At 42.3% G+C, this 27,031-nt stretch overlaps 1 protein-coding gene across 2 annotated transcripts in view; it reads right to left on the reverse strand.

The window, feature by feature from the left end:
- Positions 1 to 3,861: 3,861 nt before the first annotated feature.
- The window catches only part of ANKRD29 (ankyrin repeat domain 29), a 29,736-nt gene continuing 6,566 nt past the window's right edge, over positions 3,862 to 27,031 (reverse strand). Inside the window, exons 3-10 of one of the 2 annotated variants that reach the window (XM_061995799.1) lie at positions 26,324 to 26,422; positions 23,388 to 23,486; positions 17,670 to 17,768; positions 15,073 to 15,171; positions 7,243 to 7,341; positions 6,669 to 6,764; positions 5,531 to 5,629; positions 3,862 to 3,945 (exon numbers count right to left, since the gene is read on the reverse strand). In XM_061995799.1, coding sequence (XP_061851783.1) covers positions 3,862 to 3,945; positions 5,531 to 5,629; positions 6,669 to 6,764; positions 7,243 to 7,341; positions 15,073 to 15,171; positions 17,670 to 17,768; positions 23,388 to 23,486; positions 26,324 to 26,422 — 774 coding nt within the window. The remainder of the gene's footprint in view (positions 3,946 to 5,530; positions 5,630 to 6,668; positions 6,765 to 7,242; positions 7,342 to 15,072; positions 15,172 to 17,669; positions 17,769 to 23,387; positions 23,487 to 26,323; positions 26,423 to 27,031) is intronic. The other variant, XM_061995800.1, reaches the window with a different exon arrangement.

The following is a 27,031-nucleotide window of genomic DNA, read 5'->3' on the forward strand; positions in this document are numbered from 1 at the left end:
CTCATTATCATTCTCCAATGGCTTGACACTAGTGAAGTGGAAGAAAGATATTCTGTACTTTTCCTTGACTCATTTGTGTAGCCTGCTCTTGGTTGTACATCCTTAGCACTCCCTTGCAGCTGATGGGAGGTCACCAGACTATAGCACCTGCAGAAGTTCCAGGTGCAGAGTACCAAAGACAAGACCTCCCTGGATTGGAATGTGCAGGAAGGCAAGCCTAAAAGCTAGTGGAGATGATTTTTTTGGGGGGTTTAAGATAGATATATCTGGCACTTTTAGAGGAAAAGAACCCCCAAAACCCAACCCAAAAACCAATTTTGACCCTGTCCCAGTTCTATTTCATGTCATTATATGGTACCTACCTTCATCTTGCCATCTAGGAAACGGATCACGTGTCCCTTAATTTCTAGTCTAAATTTACTCATCTGTTGACGTGAACTGACAAATAGCTGCTGCATTTCACTGGTGTGGGAATGAAATAATTTATTTCCCTGCCTCCCCAGCAATGCATTTTGGAACTTACAAAGGTAATGGTGTTTGCAGAGCACTTTGAACGCCTTGCCCAAAAGGCATGACAACTATGCAAAGAACTACTGTCAATATTAGTGAATTACTTCAGACACAAAGGGAAAGCAGGTTTCCGTTTTAGGACAATAAACAAACTACAGCACTATTTACTAAGCACTCAGCTACATAAATACTAAGAATTTTTAAGGTCTCTGTGAAAAGGCTAATTTCATGGTTATAAATGGTACTACAAATTCTGAGCCCATCTACAGGCAGAGTAAGCACCTTTTGGTTACAAGTTACAAGACTAAACCTATCCTCTCTAAAGGCTCCGAGATGAAACAGATGCTCCCACTGCGAAGGTTTCCATGCTTAAAAACCCAGTGTTGTTTGAAGTGTGTCTTCACGGAAGCTATATTCAACTTCAGCCTGAACTTCAGGGGCGGAGAATGACTTTACTGTCAGTTCTCCACCTGTGTGCCACATCAGCCAGCACAAATGACAATGAGGTGAGAGCTACAAGCCTCTCCCTTCAACCTGTGTCAGCCCCACATTTCAAATTTTGTTTAGAAATAAGACAAGTCAGTTATAGCTCAATATCACTCACAAAAGATTGAAAAAAAAGGAGGATCTGGTAACTGTACACTCTCAGAAGGTCAGCCAATGCCCTGTACAGGATGTGGAATCCCAGGTGTTCTTTGCCTGTTGCATGTGAGCCCTGGCTGAGGTGTCCACTCACAGAAGCAGCTGGACACATGACTTGGAAAGTCCTGCTCTAACTGGTGGACAGCTGACAGGCATTTTCCCACAGACAGCCACAGTCAAAAAAGCAGCTCTTTACTGAGTAGCTGCCCAGTTTGGGGTGCATCCACTCTCACAAGAAGATACACCTGGCAGAAGGGAAAGGCTACCTGCAAATAATGCACACTTGCATGGTGCTGTCTCAGCTTGCTTCCTTCAGCTGTCATAGGACCACTGTTGACTTGCCCCGTCCTCTCACCTGTGCTCTACAATCAGGAAAAAAATAGGAGACCCTCACAAAGAGTAGATACTTCATTTTTTTTTAGGAAGACTGCTTGGTCATTACAGCCTGACTGATACTAAGAACAGTTATTGCTCATCCAACGTGGCTCCTGAAGACCATCTAATGATTATCCTCCTCCTTTAAAACTATGAAAGAGCTTTTCATGTTAAGAGTGTGGTGTTTCCCAGCTGTTGATTTGAAGAAACTTTAGGGAGAAATGTCAATATTGGGGCCAGGCTGCCTAAAGTCTCTAGCATTCTCCAAAACAGTATGTTCACCTTCAACCCACTGGGGGCTGTTAAAGAAGTTAAGAGTCCAGTCCCATGTAATGCTGTGCAACTTAAGTTCCTCATTAGGCGGTTTAGATTTCTGCAAGCTCATCATTTTTAAAGTCTTTTGCAGAACTTAACCTTGCATACAATCATCCTCCAAGGATCTTGCATAGTTCTTTGGTTCTGTACCAGTTTGTCTGCAAGCTTCTGTTAGGCACAACATTATTTTGATTTAAAGATACAGCAGCATGAATTACTGAAAGAAATAGATTTTTCTGGTGTCTTCTTCTATTGTTAGAAAAATTAAAGCTTTCTAATGCTAATAGACAGTGAACAGCAATTCCAACTTGCAAGCAAAGATAGATTCACTTCTGTTTTTTTCACCAGAAGCCTGACTTCTTACCTTACTCACAAAAAGAATAACTTTATGATTTGATAATATATATGGCTAATTGCACTAAGTAAACTACATTCATTTTCATCTCACTAAAAGATATTTTTTCAACCTGCTGAAGGAAAAGGGCAATGGTTTAGTGGACTCCTAAGCAGACATTGTTCAAGCAGGGAACATTTTGTTCCCATAAAATCTTCTCTGTCTTCAACTTTTAAACTAATTTTTCAGTAATTTGCCAAGGTCTGAAGGTAGGTGAAGGGGTTGGATTTATGTACTGAAGTGACTTTATACCTTAACACACTATAAAATAACCTCTAATGTTTTTTGTAGCTAACAGGACATAGTATATACTGTTTATACTGCAAAAAGGTTTTAATGGCGTGTCTTACAGCAACATGGTTAAAACATAGCTCTTCACAAACAATCTACAATCTGCAGTGCCTTCCCCACACAGGCACTAGTGGTGTGTCTAAGCCTCTCAACCACTATAAAGGCCAAAATTGCTGTTGAGAGTTCATTTTCCATGCCTACCTTAATTAGTGGGCCTGTCCAAGCATGGCTATATGTATCCTTCTCACCAGCTGTGGAAACGGCACACTTCTCCCTTAACTCTTGTCACATACCTGGGGAACAAGTGCGTTGCATAGTAGCTGTGGGTACTAAGCCATAGTATCACATACATGCGCATGCAAAACATACGTATACCACTTGTGTAACATCTGTCTCTGCCCAACAGCTACATTTCTGATGTACTTGTGCCTGTGAATCACATACCCTGGTTGGTTTTCTCAGTAACTGGTCCTTCTCTACCCACAAAAATGCATGTGTGTAGACTGTAGGGCTGGGGATGGATTCCCATGGCACTGTGTATGCATTGCAAAATGCTGTCAGCTGCTCCACTGTGTTTGTGTTGTTGGACAGATTGACAGATCAAGGTACTACAGCTGAGGAGGACATCTCCTTGCTTACTGTTTGGTCGGTAGCTTTTGGCATCATTTGTAATGCTCTTGATCATTTTTAAGGAGCTTTATGTAGTAGCCAAAATCTTACCAAAACCCTGGGCTGGCAGGAGGATGTTTCCTGTTGGGGTGTCGCAGGTGGGTTCTCACCTCTAGCTCCACGTGGTAGAGAGGAAAAATCTGAGCTAGCATTGCCCACAAAGGGAGGGCAGTGGCACCGTGGGGCTGCTTCAGGACCAGTTGCATCCAAGCAGCTGGGAGGTCTGGGTATCCTTTTGGCACAAGGGCTGAATGCTCCCAGCCCAAACGTGTGCCTTGAGGTACCTGTTACACATGTGTAGCCATGCCAACACGGGCATGCGTGTCTGAAATGGTGGGAGCACCTTCGTGTATGGGGATGTGCACACTGCAGGTATCGGGGAGCAAACGTCAGTGCTGAGACTAGTGGGGTCCTGCAGTATGGGCAGGGCTGCAGTGTAGATGCAGCTCCCAGACCAAGTCCTGCATTCAGCGATGCCAGGTGGAAGCGCCAGCCCATGGCTGCCCCATGGCAAGGGCCTCGTGCGTTCAGGGAACATTTACTGGAGAGGCTAATCAGTTCTGCAAACTGTTCCAAGAGGCCCTTCTCAGGCAGCCTCATCTCACTGTCATGCTGCTGTGGTCAGGGCGCACCTCTGTCAAACCATATTTGTCACAAGGGCTGCATTAGCTTTTCCTTTGCTTTTCCTTCATGCAGAGGAGTCGCAGGATGCGTTCATTTTGTGTTAGTTCTGCTGGCAGCTCGTTTGCCTGGAACAAAACCAAAAACCCTTGAGGTTAGCAGAAACAAACAAGTATTTCCAAAACATGGTTTAAGAGCATTAAACTCTAAAGATGATGGTACTCGGCATGATAATGACATGTTTATTTCAGTGCTGTGTCCACCGCTGTTGGAGATATCTTAAGAAATCACCTTTCAGTGTGCAAGTCTCACTGAAGTCTTCAAAATAATCTCAGCGTGAGATTTTAGTGGTCGGTTTATTTTGTGCTGTCTGTCCAGGCTAAATGGTATCCCTTGGGCTCCCAGTGCTTCTGCCACAGAAGCAACAAAGCATAGCTGCTGATTTTGGAGGGAAGGATGAGGCAGGTCTTTAAGTACCAAAGTTCATAAAAATCCACGGAAAGATTTTAGTTACTATGAAACAGTCAGTGTTATTCTGCAGGATTGGTAATAGAACATCACAGTTTGGTGTTCTGTGTTTATTGAAAAGAAAATTTGGTAACAGAAAGTATTTAAAATAAAGCTACTTCTGAAAACCAGTAATTCTGTCCTGCAAATGCACTCTGTTGTGCCAAATTGCGTGATACTTTAAAAAAAGGAAAAGAAAAAGCAGTAGAAGAGGTTACAGCCATAGATTTTCTTATACTGCACACCCTCCTGCTGCAAATCACCATCAGTAGCAGAAAAAAATAGCATGTGGTTTAGATGATATTTAGCAAAATGCACATTAACATGAACCACTGTATGAGAGGCATTAACTCTGCTGCCATCAAGTGGAAGTGATACAGAAATAACAGGCACAGATTTTATATTAAATAGCCAGAATATTTAGAAGGTGTGTGCTGAATTACTTGTATTACAAACTTCCATTCACCTGGTCATAAGCAAGAAGTAAACACCAGACCAACCATTCACAGATTAACAAACCCAGCTAGGTAGCAAACATTAGCAGCAAATACTTTATAAACACAACTCAGAGGAAGACATTTTTGTGGAATTATTAAACATGTAAACACTTTTCAGAATAAAACCAAGACAAGTTTTCTGCTGAAAAGTTGCTGTTATAAAAAGCATATTAAATTATTTCAATAAACTAAAAGGTTTATGGTAACATAGGACAGATGAACATGATTTGGGATATTTTTTTGTATTAGCAATGTACTGTATTCCAGGCAAGTCTTCTCATCAAAGGCATCCAGATACACATTTCTGGTGCTGCAGAAATATCCTCTTTACACATCTGTATGGAGATATGACTTTGGTATGACTTACCAAAACATTAATGGATTATCATTTCCCTAAAATGCAACCTATCCAGCCCATGACTAGTTATAATTAACAGTTTCACCTGTGGTGCTCGAGTGAGTGAATGTGTAGTGGTTATTTTCAGAGTGTTGTAACTTCACAAGAACAAGCCTCACCGGGCACGCTGCCTAGCACCCTTGCAAGATGCTCATATACAGAAACGAATGGACCAACCAGTGGTGCTTCAGGAGAGGACCAAGAGGCTACCATGGACCCACACAGCAACATGGGATGCCACCACCTCCATCACACACATAGCACCGGTGCTTCCCTCCTGCTCCTCACCCACCTCGGCATACTGGGACCTACCTTGTTCCTCAGGCATGGGTCTGCTCCTGCTTCAAGGAGCAGGGCCACTGTCTTCGCGTTGCCGCTCAGGACGGCTGCGTGGAGTGCAGTGGTCCCATTCTAGAAAACACCAATGGAGATGTTTGTACGGCACATGGGAGGAAAGCAAAAGGCAGTGAAACACAAATGTCTGCAAAGGATAAACCTACAAACAAGAAAGAAGTAATACAGAAGAGATACATCATCAAAGGTACAGAGTCTGATTTAGACAGGATGTTGGCAGGCTAGTGGGCTACGAAAGACACAGTTACAAATGCTCTAATAAAAATGGGAGTCAAGTTTGATTTACTGCAGCAGTATTTCCTTTTAAACAATTACCCTTGTCAATAGATTAGAGGTGAAATGAGCACAGCACTTGCTCTTGCCTGGCAAAACCAGCCATTAGCAAGTGAAAAAGAAGCGCAGGCAGAAATGAAAGCCATCTGTTCATTTTATTTTCTTTGATGATTAATGGTCTCAAAGTCAGACAGATGAGTGGTGACCTTTTTATGGTTGGCCTTTTGTTTGTGGCTGCACGTGGAAGCTATTTCCATTTGTAATTAACAAATAAGTTAACACCACCTGGATTTTCAAGTACATCAAAATTGCCAATTAGTTGCATGCACTTAGTCTATCAAAGTGTGTGTTTTATGGGCACACAAATACAGTTTTTAATATCAGCTGTTAAAAGCAGCTTCCAAAAATCTATTCTTTTTCTTTTTTTTTAATTCAGAGGAAAACAAAATCAAGTAGAGAATCTGCTCACAACAGATCTCTTAGGATCCTGTGGCTGACTAAATGCAATAGAGGGCAGGGTATAATGCTAAAAGCTGCACTGTTGAGAGGAATTCATTTATTGTAGAAAGAAAATCAGATGATGAAAAGCAGGAAAATTCCTTCTGCAACACAATGTGTTTCCTCATTCCAAAAATCACATTCACAATTCCATTTTAACAGATTCACTTGTGTGTGGCATTAAAAGCTAAATAAGGCAATGTCATGTTTTTAGGCTCGAGCTCCATGTCATCTTCCACTACCATTGTCATAAATACCAGGGTTTTCATCAGACCCTTTGCCTTCTTGAATTTCTGTCTAAAAATCTGTGTGTTTCACAACTAACCTTCAGCAGCCCAAGAGTGGGAGAGAATTTCAGCAACTCTTCTATTACGTTGTTGTACCCTTTTATGGCAGCCTTCAGTAAAGCAGTTGTACCATCCTTTAGAAGAGAGAGGAAGGTCAGTTCAGTTGTCGCTAGTGCTTTACTTGCATTCCCCTTGGCTTGAGGGAAATGCCAGCTCTCCCCCCACACCCCTGAGAGGAGGCTCCTCTGCTCATCATCTTTGAGAAGGTACCTTCACAGCATATGCTGCTGGTTTGAGGGCATCTGGAGGATTGTTCTTTGTGGAAGGTTAAAACTTAAGGTAGAATGAACCAGTGACACCATCATGTTTGTCTCTCATTTATATGGACATTTCCATTCTCATATTCCAGAAAGTACCTCCAGTAAGCTTGGAGGAACATGAGATGAAAGCTGGAGAAAAAGGGAGCCCATGGTGGGACTTTACAGCCTGGTCAACATGATGGACTGTGGGGACACCAGGCCTCCAGTCCACCAAGGCAGACTTGCAGCCTCATAAAAAGAAATATAGGAGTCCTGAAGCTGTGGACAGAGTGCAGGAAGAAGCAATACTCACATCCCGTGCGGCGTCTCGCTCGGCTCCCCGGAGCAGCATTACTCGCACCACTTCACTGTGGCCCATTTGGGATGCAATCCACAAGGGAGCCGTCCCATCCTGCCAACAAAACAAGGCTCCTGGTGGCTTCACCTGGAGATCCTGTGCTCCCTGGTATTTTACTGCCCTAGTCTGCCTCCTAGAATGGACATACTTCAATGCACACTTTAATGCAGCTGTGGAGTAGAGCTACCCATAGCTGCTTTCTCTCACATAGCTGGCCTGAAATGTGCATTGCTGTGTGAATGGTTCAAGCCTTCTTTGGTTTACCATCTGTGCCTAAAATACATGGGAAAGTTTGAAATGGAAAGCCCAAAGGTCTCCTGTGGTCTTTGAACTCTAGGTGGCTGGATGTGACAAAAGATACAGGCAAATCTCAGCATGCGTGAGCACAGTCTGCATCTGGGTCTCTTTACATACAGAGTGGAAGTTATTTAGAGAAGATAAGGATTAATGCAAGATGATCACCAACTTTCAATATTAAGTTACAATAAATGCCCTCAGGGAATCTGATAAAGATGTCCTACCTCACAGTGACGGTGAGTATGTCATAAATTTTATCTTTAAGAACTTCACTAGAAAACAAGGCAATTATCAGTGAATCCAGCATGAAACAATCTGTTTCAGAAAAACTGTCCTGTGCAATCATTATTTGAGCACAAAACCTCAGAAAATAAAATGCCCATTCAGAATAAGCTAAACTTTGTCATGGATTTCCATCCCAAAGGCAAAGATGAGTTGAAGCACTTAGGAGTATATCTCACTGCAATTAGAATTTTGGTTTGTGTCTTCCTCCTTTTGCTTCCTAATGGCCTGATTCTCCAGACTACAGGAGGATTCCAGGAGTTATGTAGTGCCAAACTGATTCTCGTGAGTTTTCAACAAAAGGCTTTGCCTGTATGGACTTCAATGTAGAAGCGGGGCCTCACATAGCAGGGTGCCTGCTTCTGCTTTCAGCACTTGCCAGTTCCCCTTGCTACCCTCAGCAGCCTGAAGACTTGGCAGGAAAAAGGAAGACAAAATATATGGGAGCTTCTAGAAGAATCTTAATGAGAAGTTTTCAAAAGAAAGCAACTTTATACTTTAAATAAGGTACTTCTACCTTGATCAAAGAAGAAATCTTTCTCCTCAGTGCCAACTGAAGATTCATATGACTTGCTCATGCAATCCAAAAAACCCATTGTTGAACCACTTGCATACTTTCTATGGGCCAGTGACTTTATCCTTTGGAAGAAACAGAAAAGTTATTTCTTCCTCTGTTATAATATTCTGGGCTTCCCTTTTTCTTATTCTGAGAAAGAACAAATGCACATCCTGAGATCCACAGTCTTCTCAAATGGTGAGGAATGGGATCTTTGCCCACTCTTGTATCATTTCCCTATAAATTAACTTATTGAAGTTTATGACTGACCTCATTCTTATGTATCTCCTGCTAATACAATGAGTGGTCTTTGTAATTCAAAAAACTACAAAAGCTCTCTTGTATACAGCATGTGGGATGTTAGCATGATGGCAAAAACTCTCTCTCTCCAGTTTACAGTGTTTTCTCTATCAGGAAGCTGACACTTTATATTTTTTCTCCTCTGCTCCCACCAGAGGGCTCTAGAAAATAGCAAAATGAGCAGTGGAAGGAAAATAGCTGAGCAGCCTACACCATTTAATCTGCATGAAGAACCAGTGCCGTGGGAATCCACACTTCCATTTGCACAACAAAATGCAAACACAAGCACAGCTTTCTTTTACTCACAATGAAGTTTGTAAAGAACAACTCTTATTTCCAGTTATAAATGAAAATGAGGAGAAGGAAACACAACTGTTGGGTAACACTGTTGTTACCATTATCTGTCTTTAACAGTATTGCTGTTAAGCATCCTCAGTATCTCAGTTACAGCCTAGAGGCAAAAATGCATTGTGAGAGAGTGACTGTCTTTGAGAAGAAGAAGTTGATGGTGGGCTCACGTTGACTATTGTCAGCTTCTCTTTCTTAAGCAAAGAGCATTTAACATGCAGGTTTATGGAAATGCATATAATATATGGTGTACATGAGATTTCTGTCCATTTTATTGTTGGTGTATGGTGAAAAAGAGATACTGCCACACGAGAATTCCTGTGTAAACCGATACTAGGGATTGGAGACCAGTCAGGAAGAAAGTGAGAACAAGGAAAGATGCAGTTGAAAAACTTGTCCCTCTGCCCACCCAGCAGACTGGAGACCATCACATTCCCAGAACAATACTAAACATCCCTTATGTTTTTAAGATGTCCTTATTTCTGTAATTGTTTACAAGCTAGTAAATATGGACTATATCTCAGTTGCAAATATGCCCTAACTGAAATTTCTGACACTCTTTCTCTTAACTAATGACTATACAGCTTTGAATTTCAACATTTGTTTGTGGCTTAGAGCTTTATAAAAGGCCAGATTAGGGTGGGAGGTGTAATATCCCTCAAATCCCCAGTAAGGGCTTCCAGGGACAGAGAATACCTGCTCTCAGGCTACTCTCGGCATCATCTCCTCCACTGTTCTGATACCAGTCCACTTGCACCACTATATCAGCTGAGTGCTGGTCAATAACATTGCCTGCTTGTCTGAAGTCTACAATCTACATAGGTTTATCGGCTTACAGATATATGAAATTATATGTCACAAGTTAAGAAAAAAATCAATTTTCAGAGTATTTTGCATCTGTCAGACTAAAGCCTACTGGGATACAGGCTGCCAAAACAATATAAAATTCATTGGCAAACCTTGACTTCAGCAAGGCTTTTGACACTGTCTCTCATAACATCCTCATCAGAAAGCTCAGGCAGTGTGGCTTGGATGAGTGGACAGTGAGGTGGATCTAGAGCTGGCTGAATGACAGAACCCAGAGGGTGGGGATCAATGGCACGGAGTTGAGTTGGAGGCCTGTGGCCAGTGCAGTTCCACAGGGATTGGTTTTGGGGCCAGTCTTGTTCAACATCTTCATCAACGACCTGGGTGAGGGGACAGAGTGTACCCTCAGCACATTCCCTGATGATACCAAACTGGGAGGACTGGCTGATTCCCCAGAAGGCTGTGCTGCCATTCAGTGGGATCTCGACCGGCTTGAGAGTTGGGCAGAGAGGAACCTCATGAGGTTCAATAAGGACAAGTGCAGAGTCCTGCTGCTGGGAAGGAACAACCCCATACACCAGTACAGGCTGGGGGTCTAACTGCTGAAGGGCAGCTCTGCAGAGAGAGACCTGGGAGTCCTGGTTGACATTAAACTAACCATGAGCCAGCAATGTGCCCTCGTGGCCAAGAAGGCCAATGGCATCCTGGGATGCATCAAGAAGAGTGTGGCCAGCAGGTCAAGAGAGATTCTTTTCCCCTTCTATTCTGCCCTGGTGAAGCCTCATCTCGAGTCCTGTGTTCAGTTCTTGGCTCCTCAGCTCAAGAGGGACAGGGAAGTGCTGGAGAGAGTCCAGCACAGGGCCACCAAGATGATCAGGGGACTGGAGCATCTTCCTTATGAGGAAAGGCTGTGGGAACTGGGGCTGTTAGGCTGGAGAAGAGGAGGCTGAGGGGAGATCTTATTAACGTTTACAAATACCTGAATGGTGGGTGTCAGGAGGTTGGGACATCCCTTTTTTCTGTGGTAGCTAGCAACAGGACAAGGATTAATGGGATGAAGCTGGAACACAAAAAGTTCCACTTAAACATAAGAAAAAACTTTCACTGTGAGGGTGATGGAGCCCTGGCACAGGCTGCCCAGAGGGGTTGTGAAGTGTCCTTCCTTGAAAGTCTTCAAGACCCACCTGGACATGTTCCTATGTGACCTCATCTAGGTGACCCTGCTTCTGCAGGGGAGTTGGACTAGATGATCTCTAAGGGTCCCTTCCAACCCCTACCATTCTATGACAGTATGATTGTATGATTCTATGATTCTATTATCTTCTTGCTTTGTTTTTGAGTTGAAGAAACAAAGAAACATCCCCAGCACTAGTCTTCAGACACTGCCCCCAGCTCTGTCTAGACAAAAAAATGTCAAAATAATTTCTGCCCAGCTCAGTAATGTCACAAAGAACAGAAGCAACTAAAATCCAAGATAAATTAACATTGGCACAGAAGAAACTTGCCAGGAAGCTTCACTTTTTAGTCTTATAAGAGCTCAGCTGAAGGTCCTGCACATGGACAGCCAGCACCATCCAAGATGCTCTATACTCCCCATGGGACTGGGAGATGGGACATGAGATGGAAGAGGAACTGGTATCCACTGCAGCAGCAGGAGGAGACATAAAAAGGCAGATGCATGTGCTCAAGCATGTTAATTAAGCCTTCAAATTCACAATGTAGTGAAGAAAACACAGACACTCCCACAGAAGGAGAAGCACGACCTCATGCCTGGCATTTTGCATCCCTATATTTGAGGTTATGTTGCTTAGAAAAGGTTCCTACAGCAGTGAGGGCAATGTAGTTTGTAAATGACAGAGCCATTTGGCATCGAAAGTGCCCCATCTAGAGCTACATTCCTCATGACCAACATGCTACCTTCGAACAAAGTACAAATTTGTTTGTTACTTACAAAGAGACTGAAGTCCATCCAACCATTACTTTACTAATTAAACAGTGAAAACTTTCCATGTGTTAAGGAAATGTTTCAGATTACAGTGGGCCCAAATACAAATGCCACGGATTTATCCACCCATCATCTTTGCAGGGATCAGAGGTACCCTGAAGCAAAGTAAGCTCATCCTGCTGGAGATGAAATAGAGCCAGGAGGAACATTCGCACAGAGTCATCTTTGCTTCAGCTAAGATTAAAAAATGCCTCACAAAAGATTGTGCTGTAGAAATTGGACTAGAGAGCTAAAAAAATACTGTGAGAAAGAATTAGCTGGTGCACTGTAATTATTAGCAGAATGCAGTTTTTATAGCAACACAGTTCAGCTAAATCTAGGGCTCTCCAACTTTATTTTGACTAACTCAAAAGGTATTAGTGCATAAGTCAGTCTGTCCTTCTATGTTGATCTTTTAGACTGCATTCAAATTAGCTTTTAAAGTAGCTTTTAAAATTTCTTAATCTTGATCTTGAGAGACAGTGTGGAGGCAACCTCAGCCCAGGATGCAGCTACCGGCACAGCTCTGGTGCTGGAGAAGTGGAGGAAGAGGTAGCAGGAAAATTATTTCAGTTTGGGCACATAAAATACTAATCCAGTTTCTGCACACTATGGGAGCAGTAAGGAAGCTATGCAGGCCTACAGGTACAGCAGAAGTCATATAGATCAATCTCTGCTGCCAGCCTGATTTGTCAGGCTTTTGGTGTGGAGGAAAGGAAATACTGAAAATACCTGGCAAAGCTTGTCACATGCCACGTTGTCCACTGTTATCAGAGTTTTCACATTCATTTGCTTTTGCCTGCTGATTTGTTACTTGCTGCAGACAGTGTCAGAGTCATCTGGCAAGCATACATAACTATTGCAAGGACAAGACCTTATCCCATCAATTTAAAATGTGCCGTTAAGACCTAGGACAGCTACCTTGCCTGCAGGGTTTCATCAGACCACAGGGGAGGCTCTCTTAAAGCAGGCAAAGATTCCTGGGAAGTCCTGTCTCTAACCAGATGTTTCTACATGTTGGGAGTAAAGCTAGCTGTGCAATCCCCACTTCTAGCTAATCAAAGTGACTCTTAAATGATGTTTCTACATGTTGGGAGTAAAGCTAGCTGTGCAATCCCCACTTCTAGCTAATCAAAGTGACTCTTAAATGTACTGTTTAAGCACAGATTTTGAAGTCAAGAAACAGCTAAACTATTAAGGAACTCTTTTTGGAAACCAGCAGAGCTTTTATATATCTCTGTACACAATGTATGCTTACACATCCTATAGTTAAATACCTAGAAAGTCTCTTGTACCCAGATCTAACAGTGGCATACGATGATGCAAGGTGTATCTATCCCTCAGTCCCCTAGCAGCAACCTCTAAACCATCCACAGATTCAGTTCATATATATCATTTGATGATCAAATAGCAGCCTCACTGCCTACAGAGAAGCTAATTTAATGCCTATGGCTGCCACTGGTCATATATGTTTGCAGGATCAGGCCCAGTAGAGTAGCTAGCTGGAAATGGGGACAGCAAGGCTTTCCACATATATCACAAACTTCCAGAGATGAAAGTAACACTCATGCATGTAACAACTCAGTGTTCAGCTGGAGATCAGTGACAAGTGGTGTCCCTCAGGGACCAGAACTGTTTAATTTCTTCATCAATCACACAGACAGTAGGACTGAGTGCACCTTCAACAAGTTTGAAGATGATGCCAAGCTGAGTAGCTTGACTGACATGTTTGAGGGAAAGGATGCCATCCAGAGGGACTTGGACAAGCTTGAGAATTGGGCCCTCATGAACCTATGAGGCAAGGCCCTGCACTTGGCTCAGGGCAATCCCCAGTATCAATACAGGCTGGGGGATGAAGAGATTGAGAACAGCCCTGTGGAGGAGGACTTGGGGGTACTACTGGATAAAAAAATGGGCATAAGCCAGATCTGTGCACTTGCTGCCCAGAAAGCCAAGAACATCCTGGGCTGCACCCAAGGCAGTGTCCAGCGGGTTGAGGGAGGTGATTCTGCCCCTCTGCTCCGCTCTGGTGAGTCCCTACCTGGAGTCCTGCATCCAGCTCTGGGCCCTCAGCACAGGAAAGGCACAGACCTGTTGGAGGGGGTCCACAGCAGGGGCACAGAAATCATCAGAGGGCTGGAACAACTCTACGGTGAAGACAGGCTGAGAGTTGGGGATGCCCAGTCTAGAGAAGAGAAGGCTCTGGGGAGACCTTACTGCAGCCTCTGTATTTTAAAGGGGGCTCATAAGAAAGATGGGGACAGACTTTTTAGTGGGGCCTGTTGTGACAGTACTGGGGGTAATGGTTTTAAATTAAAAGAGTGTAGATTTAGGAAAGATATAAGGAAGACATTTTTTCACAATGAGGGTGACGAAACACTGGAACAGGTTGCCCACAGAGGTGATACGTGCCCCATCCCTGGAACCACTCAAGGTGATGCTGGATGGGGCTCTGAGCAACCTGATTTAGTTGAAGATGTCCCTGTCCATGGCAGGGGGCTGAACTAGATGACCTTTCAAGGTCCCTTCCAACCAAGACTAATTTAGGATTCTATACTTCATCTTCAGAGTGCACAAGGATGACAGAAAGTGAAACAAACAAAAGTAAAAGTAAAAGCTTTTGTCTAAGATAAGCTTCAACATTGAAGCCACAGTACTGCAGGCCCAGGGATTTCAAGATACAAAATTTAGTACTGTCTCCTACTAGAGTTCCCAGATTTTCAAAAGCTTTTCCAAGGATTTCCAAAAGAAATGTCGCATGTTGTGTAGACCTTCATAAATAACTTGGCAAAACAGAAGCAAATCAGTAGTTGCAAGAGGTAGTGCAAAGTCCTTACATCAGCATTATATGCAGCTGGAGGGGTTTATTTTTATTTAGTTTAGTCCCTGGCCCAGACATGCATGTGGTTCAAACCTGTTCAAAGGATCAGTCAGTGGTTTGATCTGCTTTATGGTGTAGACTTAGAACAGACCTTCCAGTTTCACTTCTTCCAGAAACAATCTAGTTTGCATGCAAGCAGAAAGGTCTGAGGTAGTTGCTTCAAAACCACAATACCAATCAGAACTAAAACATGAATGCAGGCACAGCCACAATCTGCCTTCCATTGAAGCACCTCCATGGGAATCTGAAGCCTAGAGAAAATTCCAGGCTTGATTTTTTTGTAACAGTGAAAAATTAGACTCCAGCTCTTCCCTGAAGCATTGAGCTCACCTGCCGTGGCTGGTTAACCTTTGCTCCTGAAGAAAGCAGCAATCGGATGACATCCAGATAGCCTCCTTGTGCTGCCAGGAAAATAGCAGAAGCTCCATCCTAAGAACAAATAAAACCAAGCCAAACTGAGTCAAGTTCTCATTCTTAAGCCATTGTGCAGTGCAACAGTGCAATCTCATAGTATCTCATAGTCCTGTCAGGAACCAACACTTTTCCCACAAAAAAATCGTGTAAGAACAAATTGTAAAGAACAAATACGGGATTTTATTTTTCCTCAACGTGTCTTTCATGTGCAGCTGTTCTCAGAATTTGACTTTACAGAAAATACTTTCTTAGGAAAAAACTAATATTAAACAGCATATTTCATTAAGGGCTTTTTTAAGAAAAAAAAATCAATCAGCATTACAATCCATGCAACAAACTAGAAGTGGAAACCTGCACTGAGGGTGGGACAGGTGTTCACTCATCCTATATCCACATTACTCAGCACAGAGCATGATAGGGCAAGTTTTCCCAGGAGGTGAGACTCTTTAGTTTCAATAGAGCAATGAATGAACCCCTTTTGCAGCATCTTGGATGTGCAAGTACACATATCAGCTCGTAAACATGCTTATTACAAAACATAGGGCCTTTTAGTTGAAGCGTGTCGTTGACCTTGTTGGCATATGACTATGTTGGGACCGAATGCTGTCTGATGAGATACTGCTTAGACATTCTTCTTCCTGCAAAACTCAGCACAAACTTTGTGAAGTATGAGCTGAATATAGTGCCCCAGGGACTGAATCGAGAATGTTTGACCTTGATTTGAAGGCAAAAGTCCTGCCAAACAAAAGAGGTGTCTGCTGGCACCACAAAGGCACACCCCTGGGCCCTCTGAGGGGTTGTTTTCTCTGGTTGCTATGTGAATACACAAAATAGGGTGATGGTATCAGGTCCTTTGCAGGCTTTCTCTAGAGACAGTTATAGTGAGAAAGAAAATGTTAGGTAATATTAAAAGGGCTCTTTATTGTAGCATCAATCAAGATGGAGAATCTTGGATTCCCTATCACTCAATCACTTTAAAATTACCATGTTTTTATACTTGATTTGAATTGATGCTGCAGTGAGAAAGCTATTTTGCATCTATAACATATTTCTGCAAGAAATACTATTTAGTTGGGGTATTCTCTTCTCCTCTACCCCTCCAGTGAGTCAATTAAAGATTACGACATCTATCTTGATGGTTTGGAGAGGACTACTAAAACGCATGCTCAAAATCCCTCTCTTTTGGTCATCTGTCAATAAAACTGCCAGCCAGATACCACTTCATAAATGCACCTTGGCAATATCTAACAAAAGAGCTCTTTATTGTACAGACAGGCTGTGTAGACAGGCTAATGTTCATTTTGAAGAGATTGTGTTCTTACTTTATTAAGCATCTGTTTCTGACTGGTTTTGCCCGATGGCTGTGATTAATAAGAATACGTCTCTAAATCCAATTGCAAATATTGCTCATTTCCAGGAGAGACAATAAGGAAGTTATTTTACTGCCTCCATTTCTAGGTAAGTGTCTGCAGGTGTGGCAGCATGACTATTTTTAAAACTAAGTGGTAACCCCTGGGATTACCGTGCAGAGGTATGAATCACTGCCCTCAGATTAGACAGGCAATCGTTGTTTGCACAGCAGTGAGGGTGAGAGGACACTCTTCTTTATAAATGCAGGCTGAGGGCAGAACAGAGGTGAGAACCCCCAGTGCAGCCGGTGCACAGACCCTGGTGTGCTGGTGGCTTCTGTGGTCACCAGCCCTTGTCTCTCATGTACACTCATGGAAGCTGAGTGTGGCAGCATCCTGCAAGTCCAAACCTAATGGAAATGACTGAAAAAAAAAAGTATATCCCCTGGGAGTTACTTCCCTTTTGTCTTTCTCGAGTGCCCTGGGGTAGGAAAGAGTGATGGAAAGTGGGAAGAAAATCTGCTGCTCCTTTCGAACATAAAAAAGCTCAATTTATTTAGGTCCCTGTTGGAATGAATTAAATCCACTACTTCATTGGTTCAATCCAGCTTTCTGAAAAGTCAAGTAAACAACATCAGTTCTAACCATTTTAACCATTCTTTGCTCAAAGCACTGACAAGCTAGAGATGCACAAATATCATATTTTCAACTGATACTTTTTAAAAAGTTTTAAAAGATATTTGAAGATTTTAACTTTTACTACACTTTCTGGCAGAAAACTGACAAACTGATTCTCTAGTGTCTCAAGGGTGTTATCACTATCCTCTTTCCTATTTGCAATGCAAATTATGGTAGAACACGCCACAGTCTTTTCTTCAAGGTTGATGAGTAGCACAAACCTGTTCCAGATTTGGTACATATCTGTGATACAGATAAAGAATCAAAAGGCAGACAAATAATCTTTTCTGATTTTGTGCTACTTCTCCCAGGGTCATGAAAAGCAGACAGTTAACAAAATTCACATGTTAGAAGAGTAGAGTACTGTAAAACCACATTTGGCAAATGTTTCTCTATACTGGAGCCACAGTATGCACTGTTGTCCAACCAACAGCACATTTGTTCCAGCACCACTGTTGTCAATATTATCTGTGTCAAATAACTCACATAAAGTTGGTCATGAATGTTGGCACCGTGCTTCAACAGAGTTTCCACTACTTTTGCATGCCCATACTGACAAGCAGCTAGAAGAGCAGTACCTCCGTCCTGTGAATAAACAAAAAGTGGACACAGTCAGGTGAGAGGGCAAGTGATGGACTGAACATCACTGTAAAAAAACAGACAAATTTTAAGGCTTTTCAGAATCTGGCTCACAGCCATTATGTAGCAACCAGCTACTGAATCTTTCATAATTTTAGTCCTAAGTCTTGCCACATAACTCTTTAAACTTGGCTCTGTCACTACAAACATGTTCCTTCTGAAGTTTTTTCAGTGAGGGACAGGAACTAAAAAAATTCTACCTTTTGTTCCCTGTCTTCTGCCTTCCCACTAGAAGCTTCATTCCCTTCACAACTCCGAGCTCTTCCATGTCTCTTCCCTTTAAACTCAAATCCTCCACTCCACTGAAATTATATGTCACGAGTTAAGAAAACAATTTTCAGAGTATTTTGCATCTGTCAGACTAAAGCCTACTGGGATACAGGCTGCCAAAACAATATAAAATTCATTGGCAAACCTTGACTTCAGCAAGGCTTTTGACACTGTCTCTCATAACATCCTCATCAGAAAGCTCAGGCAGTGTGGCTTGGATGAGTGGACAGTGAGGTGGATCTAGAGCTGGCTGAATGACAGAGCCCAGAGGGTGGTGATCAATGGCACAGAGTTGAGTTGGAGGCCTGTGGCCGGTGGAGTTCCACAGGGATCGATTCTGGGGCCAGTAGCTACACTACTTCTGCTGAAGAAATGATCCTTGTAGATAGGATCAAGCCCAGGAAGTCATAGTTGCTGCACATAACCACTAAAGGGAGATCTAGGCATATGCACCAAATCCTGCTTGCAGAGACGCTACCTTGGGAGCCAGTTGACCAGTGAAACACCCCAGTATCACTAGTGGCTGACTTCAAGCAAGCTGAAACAGCTGAAATGGCAAACGTACATCTTGCCACCTTAAGTACACTGCCCCACACAAAACTTACCATTATTTCTGATCTGGAAAGGAAGTTCTCTTGCTTGGGATGGCACCATGCCATCGGGCAAGGATGATGCACGCTCCAAGTCATCCATGCCAGAGGGCTTCTCTCTCCTTCCCTGCCTTCTCCCAGTATCAAGGCCCTCCTTCACAAGATAAGCTATCAGAAGTATTTCAGATAAATGGTTTCTGGAGCTGTTAGGTAATGTGGGCAAAAACCCTGTGTTTTCCCTCAGCCTTGTTTGCTGAAACAGCTCCAAAATTTTGTCTGAAAATTTACACGCAGACAGACATCCATAAAAGAAGTTACAGCCTTCATGGCCAAATGGACTTTTTATTATGGGAAATGCCAATCAAATTCATTAATCTGTGTTGTTATTTCATGCCTATAATAACTTTATGAAAACTTAAGCTCTAACATGCCTAAGTAATTGCCTGTAACTGAAGGGACTGGCTATAGCTACTCTCAAAAACTCATATTCACCCTTGCACCCTACGAGACTGAAAAGCAAGGAAGGCTTGAGTGTCATCAGTCACAGATGTGAAGCCATGTTGTGGCAATCTAAAAATTGCATATTAACACTGGATTATTTGAGCAAATATGATGTGTAATCAGGTCAGTGGAATCAAGTTACTTTATAGCTACAATGAGTCATTAGACTTTCCTGCCAAATTCAACTACCTTAATTTAATAGGAACTGCTGGAACAAAACACAAAAGGAACCACAAAGGTTTCTAGATTAAAAAACACACTTAAAAGACAATGGCAAAAGCTACTAGCTTTGTGAAACTTATTTCCTGTCTCCAACCAGTGGACAGTCATTTTTCTCGAGTAGTGAGTTACCAGATTAAAGGGCTGCAAACAAAAACCAAACACATTTTTAAAAGACTGTTTCTTTAGCGAGAAAGAGAAAGAGAGAGAGAGAGAAAGAAAGGTTAGTGAGTTAAGATGGAAACTGTGCTATCGCATTTGTGGGTCCACTGCAGAGAGGCAGAGAAGGATGAGCTAATAGGGAGCTTAAAAATATTGAAGTTCCTCACATGGAGGTTAAATAGACATAATCAGCTGCATACGAGAATAATTTGTTTACTGCATTATGGTCTGTTTTTTGTTACCTAAAATTCTTGTGTTCTCAATAGAGTCTTGTTATTTTAAGAGGATTGTTCAATTGTTAACATAATTTCTGAAGGGAACCAAATGACAGGCCCCAAACTAAAAGCAGGACTGCAAAGCCAACTGCAGTTAGCATAGTGGAGCTGGTGCACAGAAAACTGTGTGATCCCATCGTGAGAGGTATCACAGCTTGAGGTTCCATTTTGCTTTCTCTTACACTTTCCTCCAGCAAGGTCTAGCTGGAGACCCCAATGTTTTACTGGTTATAGATGAGTTATGGGGGAAAAAAAAGTAAATGACAGAATTTTAACACTCTTTTCAGTCATGTGATTGCCTCTGTTTCAGCATCAGCTGACATGAATAGAAAGCTGAAGCAGCATGTTTGGTACTGGCAAGCCTCTTGGAAAGTCTGAGCAGGGCAGCGAGAGCAGGGACGTGAGCAACTACATAGGCACTTCTGGGGCCACAGTGGGCAGGAGGCTGTAGGTGCAGCTGAGGGAGGGCACAATGCCTTCCCTTTAGTTCTTCTCATAGCCTGTTTTCTAACATGATATAGCTTCTATTAATCCTTTGCTGCAAACCCTTCCCATTCAGATAGGAGCCAATTCTTGGCTACCCCTGCAATTCCTCCTCTGAAAGCATTTTTCTTATCCATACACAGTCTGTCCTCCCTACTGCTGGCATATAGAGCAGCTGCCAATCTTACACGTAGGCACTTGGAACAGCAGCACCTGGTAAGACCATGCTATCTAGGGTGGACTGCCCTGCCTATTTGCCTACCTCTTCTTTCACCCTCTGTCATTATCGCCTGAAAGTAGTTTAGAATTAGATGGTGTTTCATCATCTTTGAAATATGCAACAAGGGAACAGAACTGACCTTCTTCAATCACTAACTGCTGAAAAACAGCCTCTGACATACCACTTGACCTGCAGTAATGCTCAGAAAACTTGACACCATGCAAACTCTTTAAGAATTCACATGCTTAGAACACAGAGTGAGAAAAGAGAGAATGTTTTCATTTATGATGTATGTGCTCAGGTGTCAGACTGGGACAATACAGAATAATATTACTAAATATGTATTTTATAATATAGATACAATAACCTTCAATAGTATTGTTTATTCTCATTTAAACACCACAATTATTGCTAATTACTACACTACACTGTTTTAGAATATGTTTGCTTCGGTTGCTCTAGTGAATATAAACTCTAATGACACAAAGGGTAACAAGAATTGAATACCTATATTAAGATGTTTCTCCAGCACTCTCGTAGATGAGTTACAAATGTAGTAATCAAAACCTACAGGGAGGGACATGAAAAAGATGTTGGGTTCTGCACTTCCTTGCTTTAAAGTCTCTCTTTCCTAGGATACATTCTATTTGTTTTCTTATTTCAATTACATATCTTTATTTATAAGATAAAGTTCTTTGCGAATTTCTAAGTTTTGCAGTGCCCTTTAAAACCAGCTACAATCAGCCATATGTTTTCCAGCACTGCTCCCAGCTTATTGCCTTAATAGCAAAATGCCTTATCTCTGAACCAAAAAGGTATATTTTGTCAACTATATAGTTTCTGGTGTTTGGTGGGGATGGAGGAGCCTGTTATTTTACTCTCCTGTTAATAGAATGATGGTTTGATGGCATAATTCCAAGCTATGAAAACCACATTATTAAATCAGAGAACTGAACTGACACAAAACCACACTAGAAGGCCGATGGACAAGGCAGCATGTTCTCAGTGCCTCGTGCTCAGGCATGCACTGCTGCACAGAACACAAGTTAGCTTCCCATCCAGCCTCAGTCTAAAAATTTGGTGGGTTACCAAAGCTCGGTCTGGAAGCTGTAAAGATTTAGATTGCTGTGTCTAGATCCTCAATTCAGAAGAGCTTCATTCCCCAAGCAAGGAACGAGTGAAAGAATGAATATGGCAACATTTGACTAGATGATCTAGAGGGCCCTTCCAATCCCTACCATTCTGTGAATAGGGGAGCTTGGAGCAAAGTTTCGAGGAGAGCAAGAGCAGAGTCCAAAGTGGCATTTGTCCAAAGACAGAAGCCATTAGGAGTGGCTGAATGCAGGAATATTTTCTTATAATTTAGATAGTTACTCCTTTTTATCTGTGCTAGTGACTCATATCAATATATTTTGCATGCTTCATAAAAGACCATTTATTGTCACGATCAGACGATTTCAAGCTTGCTGTTCACCTTCTGGGCCAAATCTTGGCATCTTCACAAACTCCTCGTTCACAGGCTGTGGAAAGGTTTGATAAAAATGGAACTGTCCCTCTAAGCAGAATAAGGTAGTCAGCCTCTGTCTACCTTCCTTACCAAGGAAGGAAATATTTTGTGGCCTTTATATAGGCTGATAAGTCAAAAGACGATGTAAGTTCACTCACCTATTGTATACAGACGAATAGAAGTGATGATCTTTCTGAATCTTGCTAAGCCTCACCTATATCTCAAAATAAAAGACTGAGAAGCAATCCTTATTTTGATGTGCAGCCTTTCTCAATAACTGTGTCCCACGTGAGATTATCCAGCCCTTTAAAATCCAGCTATGGTATTCAACATTGCAGCTTTCTATATTGATGAGTTCCACATCTGTGGTCCATATTACATTAAACAGCCACAATTTCATTCATGTTTTTACACTTTCTGATTGCTGTGATCACTACAGGCCTAGCTCCCTGGGGTACCAGAAGTCTACTGTATGGGCCACTGTGGACTCTGGTCACAAAATCTCAGGTTTTTTAGTCCCTGGTGCATAATGAGTTGGGTCTCTGATGTTCCATCAATTTTTTTACTATTTAAAGACATATAATACCCATAATCCCCAGACTATGGGAATGCTAAAGAACGTAGCCAGCATGTCAAGGGCAAGAATATTCAATGACGATATCTGGGGTTTGGTTCTGTTTGCTGAAAACAGAGGTGCTAGGGCAAAGGAACCAGGTTGATGTACTGCTGTCAGTGATGAACTGTTGTTCTTAATGCTATTCACCCCATGAGGGGTGAGGAACCAAACCCAGGCTCTGCCATCTGTCTTTTGGCTAATCTGAGATTTTGAGAAAGGACTTGCTTGAACAAAGCAACAGAAGATCTGAGGTGCATTTCATCACCTTATCACAGATGGGTAACTAGGAATTTAGGGAGGACTGAAGCTATTATGCTCTTATGTATCCTGTGGTGGTATGCAGAGGCATCCCAATGCAGACAAAATTTCAGTCTATGCAGGTGAAGTATGTATACATCTAAAATGGGATCCCATGTACAAATGGGAACATGTACAAAAAGACTGTTTGTTCTTGTATTGGAGGATGGCTTAAGAGGAAAGACTGGTATCACTGTCAAGGGACTGATCTTTGATCAACTTACACCATTAAACTTACATAGCAGAAGCTAGTCACAAGTTAATATTTTCACAATATGTTGTGTTACTTACACTAATCAGAAAGTGTTCAAGTGAGGAAATCCTTTTGTTTTTTCTCCTGTTGCCATGTCATGTTTCATGTGAACAGGAAAAAACAGCCTTGATTGTTAGAATGTATCAGCATGCAAACAGACCCATCATCTTACTTTATTCTTAAATTCAGTGGAGGCTCCAAATTCAAAGAGAAACTTCACTACATCGTTGTGGCCTTGCTGTGCAGCAAAGAACAGAGAAGTTGCACCTGACTGTAAGGAAAAAATGGGTTAAAAAACCCCCTCAAACACATAACACATAACATAACTCAAACACATAATGTATCACATCAATGAAGTATACATATTTCAAATTAAAAAGTACTGAGCACAATTAGTTGAATACTAGCTGAAAAGATATCATGATTTTTCAGTTGTACCTAATGACAGGACAAGGGGTAATGGTAAGAAGCTGGAACACAAAAAGTTCCATTTAAGCACAAGAAAAAACTGTTTTACCGTGAGGGTGAGGGAGCCCTGGCACAGGCTGTCCAGGGAGGATGTGGAGTCTCCTTCCTTGGGAGGTCTTCAAGACCCACCTGGACACGTTCCTGTGTTACCTGATCTAGGTGGATCTGCTTCTGCAGAGGGGTTGGACTAGATGATCTCTAAAGGACCCTTCCAACCCCTACCGTTCTATGATTTTGTAACTCCAGAGGACATCAGGTACCTTAGGTCAGTTCTCTTCTCATTGCACTGAGAAATCTGTCTAGCATCATACATTTGAGTAAAATGCAAGTTTCACACAGTGCATCTGTATGGAGTTTCTCATATAGATGTCTTAGTATTCTCTTTCTTTTACACAGTCACCAGATGGGCAAAGCAAACCCAAAGCGAGAAAAGAACAGTCACAACAGAGTAACAGTGAATTTGAAACCAAACCTTATTCCACCTGCCACTACAATCTGAGACAACAGGAGCATGGGATGGATTTGGATCAGAGTGTAGAAAGATACAGGAGGCAGTTTTTCGCAGAGCAGAGCTCCATCTTGCTTGACTCTCCACTGATAAAATGTAATTGCTGTTGGCGTAAGTCATCCTTGTCTCTTGCAGCACTAGGTCCCCATCCAGCTGAGCAGCCTTCAAGCCACTATAACCAGTCCTGCAACGGCCGCCTTACTTTAACCTCATTGAAGAATTGAAACTTCATTTATTATACTAGTAAATCAGGACCCTCCAAAAATTAATATGTAGGATTTTAACAGCTGGACAGAAAGCGAAGAAGCAGGAGAATCACACAGAATCACAGAATCTTAAGGGTTGGAAGGGACCTCAAAAGATCATCTAGTCCAACCACTCTGCCGGAGCAGGACCACCTAGAGTAGGTCACACAGCAACTCATCTAGGTGGGTTTTGAATGTCTCCAGAGAAAGAGACTCCACAGCACATCTGGTCAGCCCATTCCAGTGCTCTGTCACTCTCATAGTGAAGAAATTCTTCCTTACATTTCTTTGGAACCTGTTATGTTCCAGCTTGTACCCATTGCCCTATCATTGGACATCATTGAGAACAGCCTGGCTCCATCCTCCTGACACCCACTCTTTCTGTATTTGTAAACATTAATGAGGTCACCCTTCAGTCTCCTCTTCTCCAAGCTGAAGTGCCCCAGCTCCCTCACAATCAGGCTTTCCTGACTTTGGGCTCTCATCCCATGTAGAAGGTCCAGGAAAAGGGAGCCACATGTGAAATTCACTCTGGTGCCTAAAGCCTTTACAATAGCAAATGGCCCCTTAAGACCATTTCAAGAGTCCCCTCTCCCAGACTCTTACTTCCCCGAGTTTTATAGCAACTTCAGAGTACAAGAGCACTGGTTTGAGTAGGCAGAGCATCAGAACACTGCAGTTGGTCTTTAGGGCTTAAACTTAATCTGCTTTGCTTCCTCTCTGCAGCAGAGTGATTTTGGAGGATTTTAGTGTTTCTCATTTTGTTGGCTCACTGAATTAGTATGTCCTGTGTGATACTCAAGAGCAGCTCCATAAAACTGTTCTCAACTTTTCCTTTTGTTGCTGCTTTCAAGCGATGTTTACCTAAGGGAAGGGACATGTTTAAATACATGTTTTGTTGGAACAGGACCACACTGAAAGACACTGACAATCAAAGTTAGAGCAAGTTTAGGCCAGTAAGTGTAAAGATACTTATGTCATCAAACATGGCATTCATGGGCTCAGTAACTTGAAGATGTCAGCATGAGATTAATGCTGTAGTTCCTGGTAACCAAGGAAAGCGAGAAACATTGGCTTGTATTGTTAAAGCGATGAGCATCCTGCTGTCCTGCACTGCCTCCTGCCACCCCACATTACTGGACACCCTCCTTAAACCCTTCTTCTCTCGGGGCTGTTGTCATCCTAGAGGAATTCTGCTCCCTGTGTAGTCAGCGTAAAAAACAGAGTGGCTACAGGGTACTCCTTACAACCGTTTGCATGGAGTATGAGGGAAAGGCACTTCCTCAAAACCCACTGCTGATGTCCCTTCCACAAGTAAGCATACCATGATGCGAGAGATGCCTTGGATGCAAATGGGAGACACAGGGAAGGGTACAAGTGATTAAGCTGTGTGGTAGAGATGAGATGGCCCTGACTAAGAGGCAGAAACTCCAAAGCATACTGAGTGAAAATAATCCCTGGGCTAGCAATGGCATCCACTCCATTTTAACGACCAGGCTCTGCAAATCAAAAGATAAACGACTTCTCCTTATCATCTATCTCATCCAGATAGCTGTAAATTGCTGTGCCAATAAGTAAAACTGCAGATGCATAAATGGCATAACCCTGGGGGGGGTTACATCATAGATGTAACTACCCCTTGCTAACCAGATGTGCTGGAAATGTTTGATTAATTATTTATCCATCTGTCCCTGGCATCTCATTTTCTATCATAAACTCCAGATATCTCATTCCTTGATGTCCTCAGAAGAACAAACGCTGTTTATACATGCACTGCACAGCAAGTTACAAACAAGCAATTGGCAAAAAGCAACAGATAAGACCCTTTTATTAGTTGTAGTAAAGATCACTTCATCAATGCCTATTTGAATGCAGAATTTCTCCTACCTCTCTCTGCAGATTGATATCTGCTCCTTGCAACACCAATTCCCGTACACAATCTATGTGGCCATAGTAAGAAGCTACCATCAGAGCTGTTGTGCCAAGCTGGGAGCAAGGAAAAACAAGTCAGTACCTTCAACAGACACCTCTAGCAATGAATCAGGCTGTCTGGAAGAGATAGCACCTCTTCTGAAAAGCTGAAGGAAGCTCATGATCATAGAAAAACTTGCTATTGTGTTAAACTTACCCTCAAGAATACTTTGGAAATGAGCAATTAGTAAGTGTTAAAGCAAAAACATTACAGAATTGCCTGCAGTACTAGGGCCTGGCCCTTCAACAAATACGTATGACATAACTTTGCCTCATTGTTCCAAAATAAGAGCAACAAGAGTAACAGGAATGCTTAATGTTTATACACAGCATTTTTGTCAAAGAATCCCAAAGATCTTTGCATCATTTCCAGAATAACAATCTTAGACATGGGAGATGAATGCCTTAGCTGAGTCACTTCATTCTGAGTCACAGTCAGGAGTAAGGTCTGGGTGATTTGAATATCAATTTCCTATCTAAATGACAAGAGCACACTCACCCTGTGACTCTTCACATGGTATGAGAGAACTTTTCATACCAGTTCAAGTTCACTCTGTACACTGTAAGGTCACAGATCCAGTGAACCAAGTAAGACTTAGGCTATATGTATGTGGTGTTTGGACA

This window comes from Colius striatus, chromosome 4 (genome assembly GCF_028858725.1).
Source record: "Colius striatus isolate bColStr4 chromosome 4, bColStr4.1.hap1, whole genome shotgun sequence".
NCBI classification, from domain to species: Eukaryota; Metazoa; Chordata; class Aves; order Coliiformes; family Coliidae; genus Colius; species Colius striatus.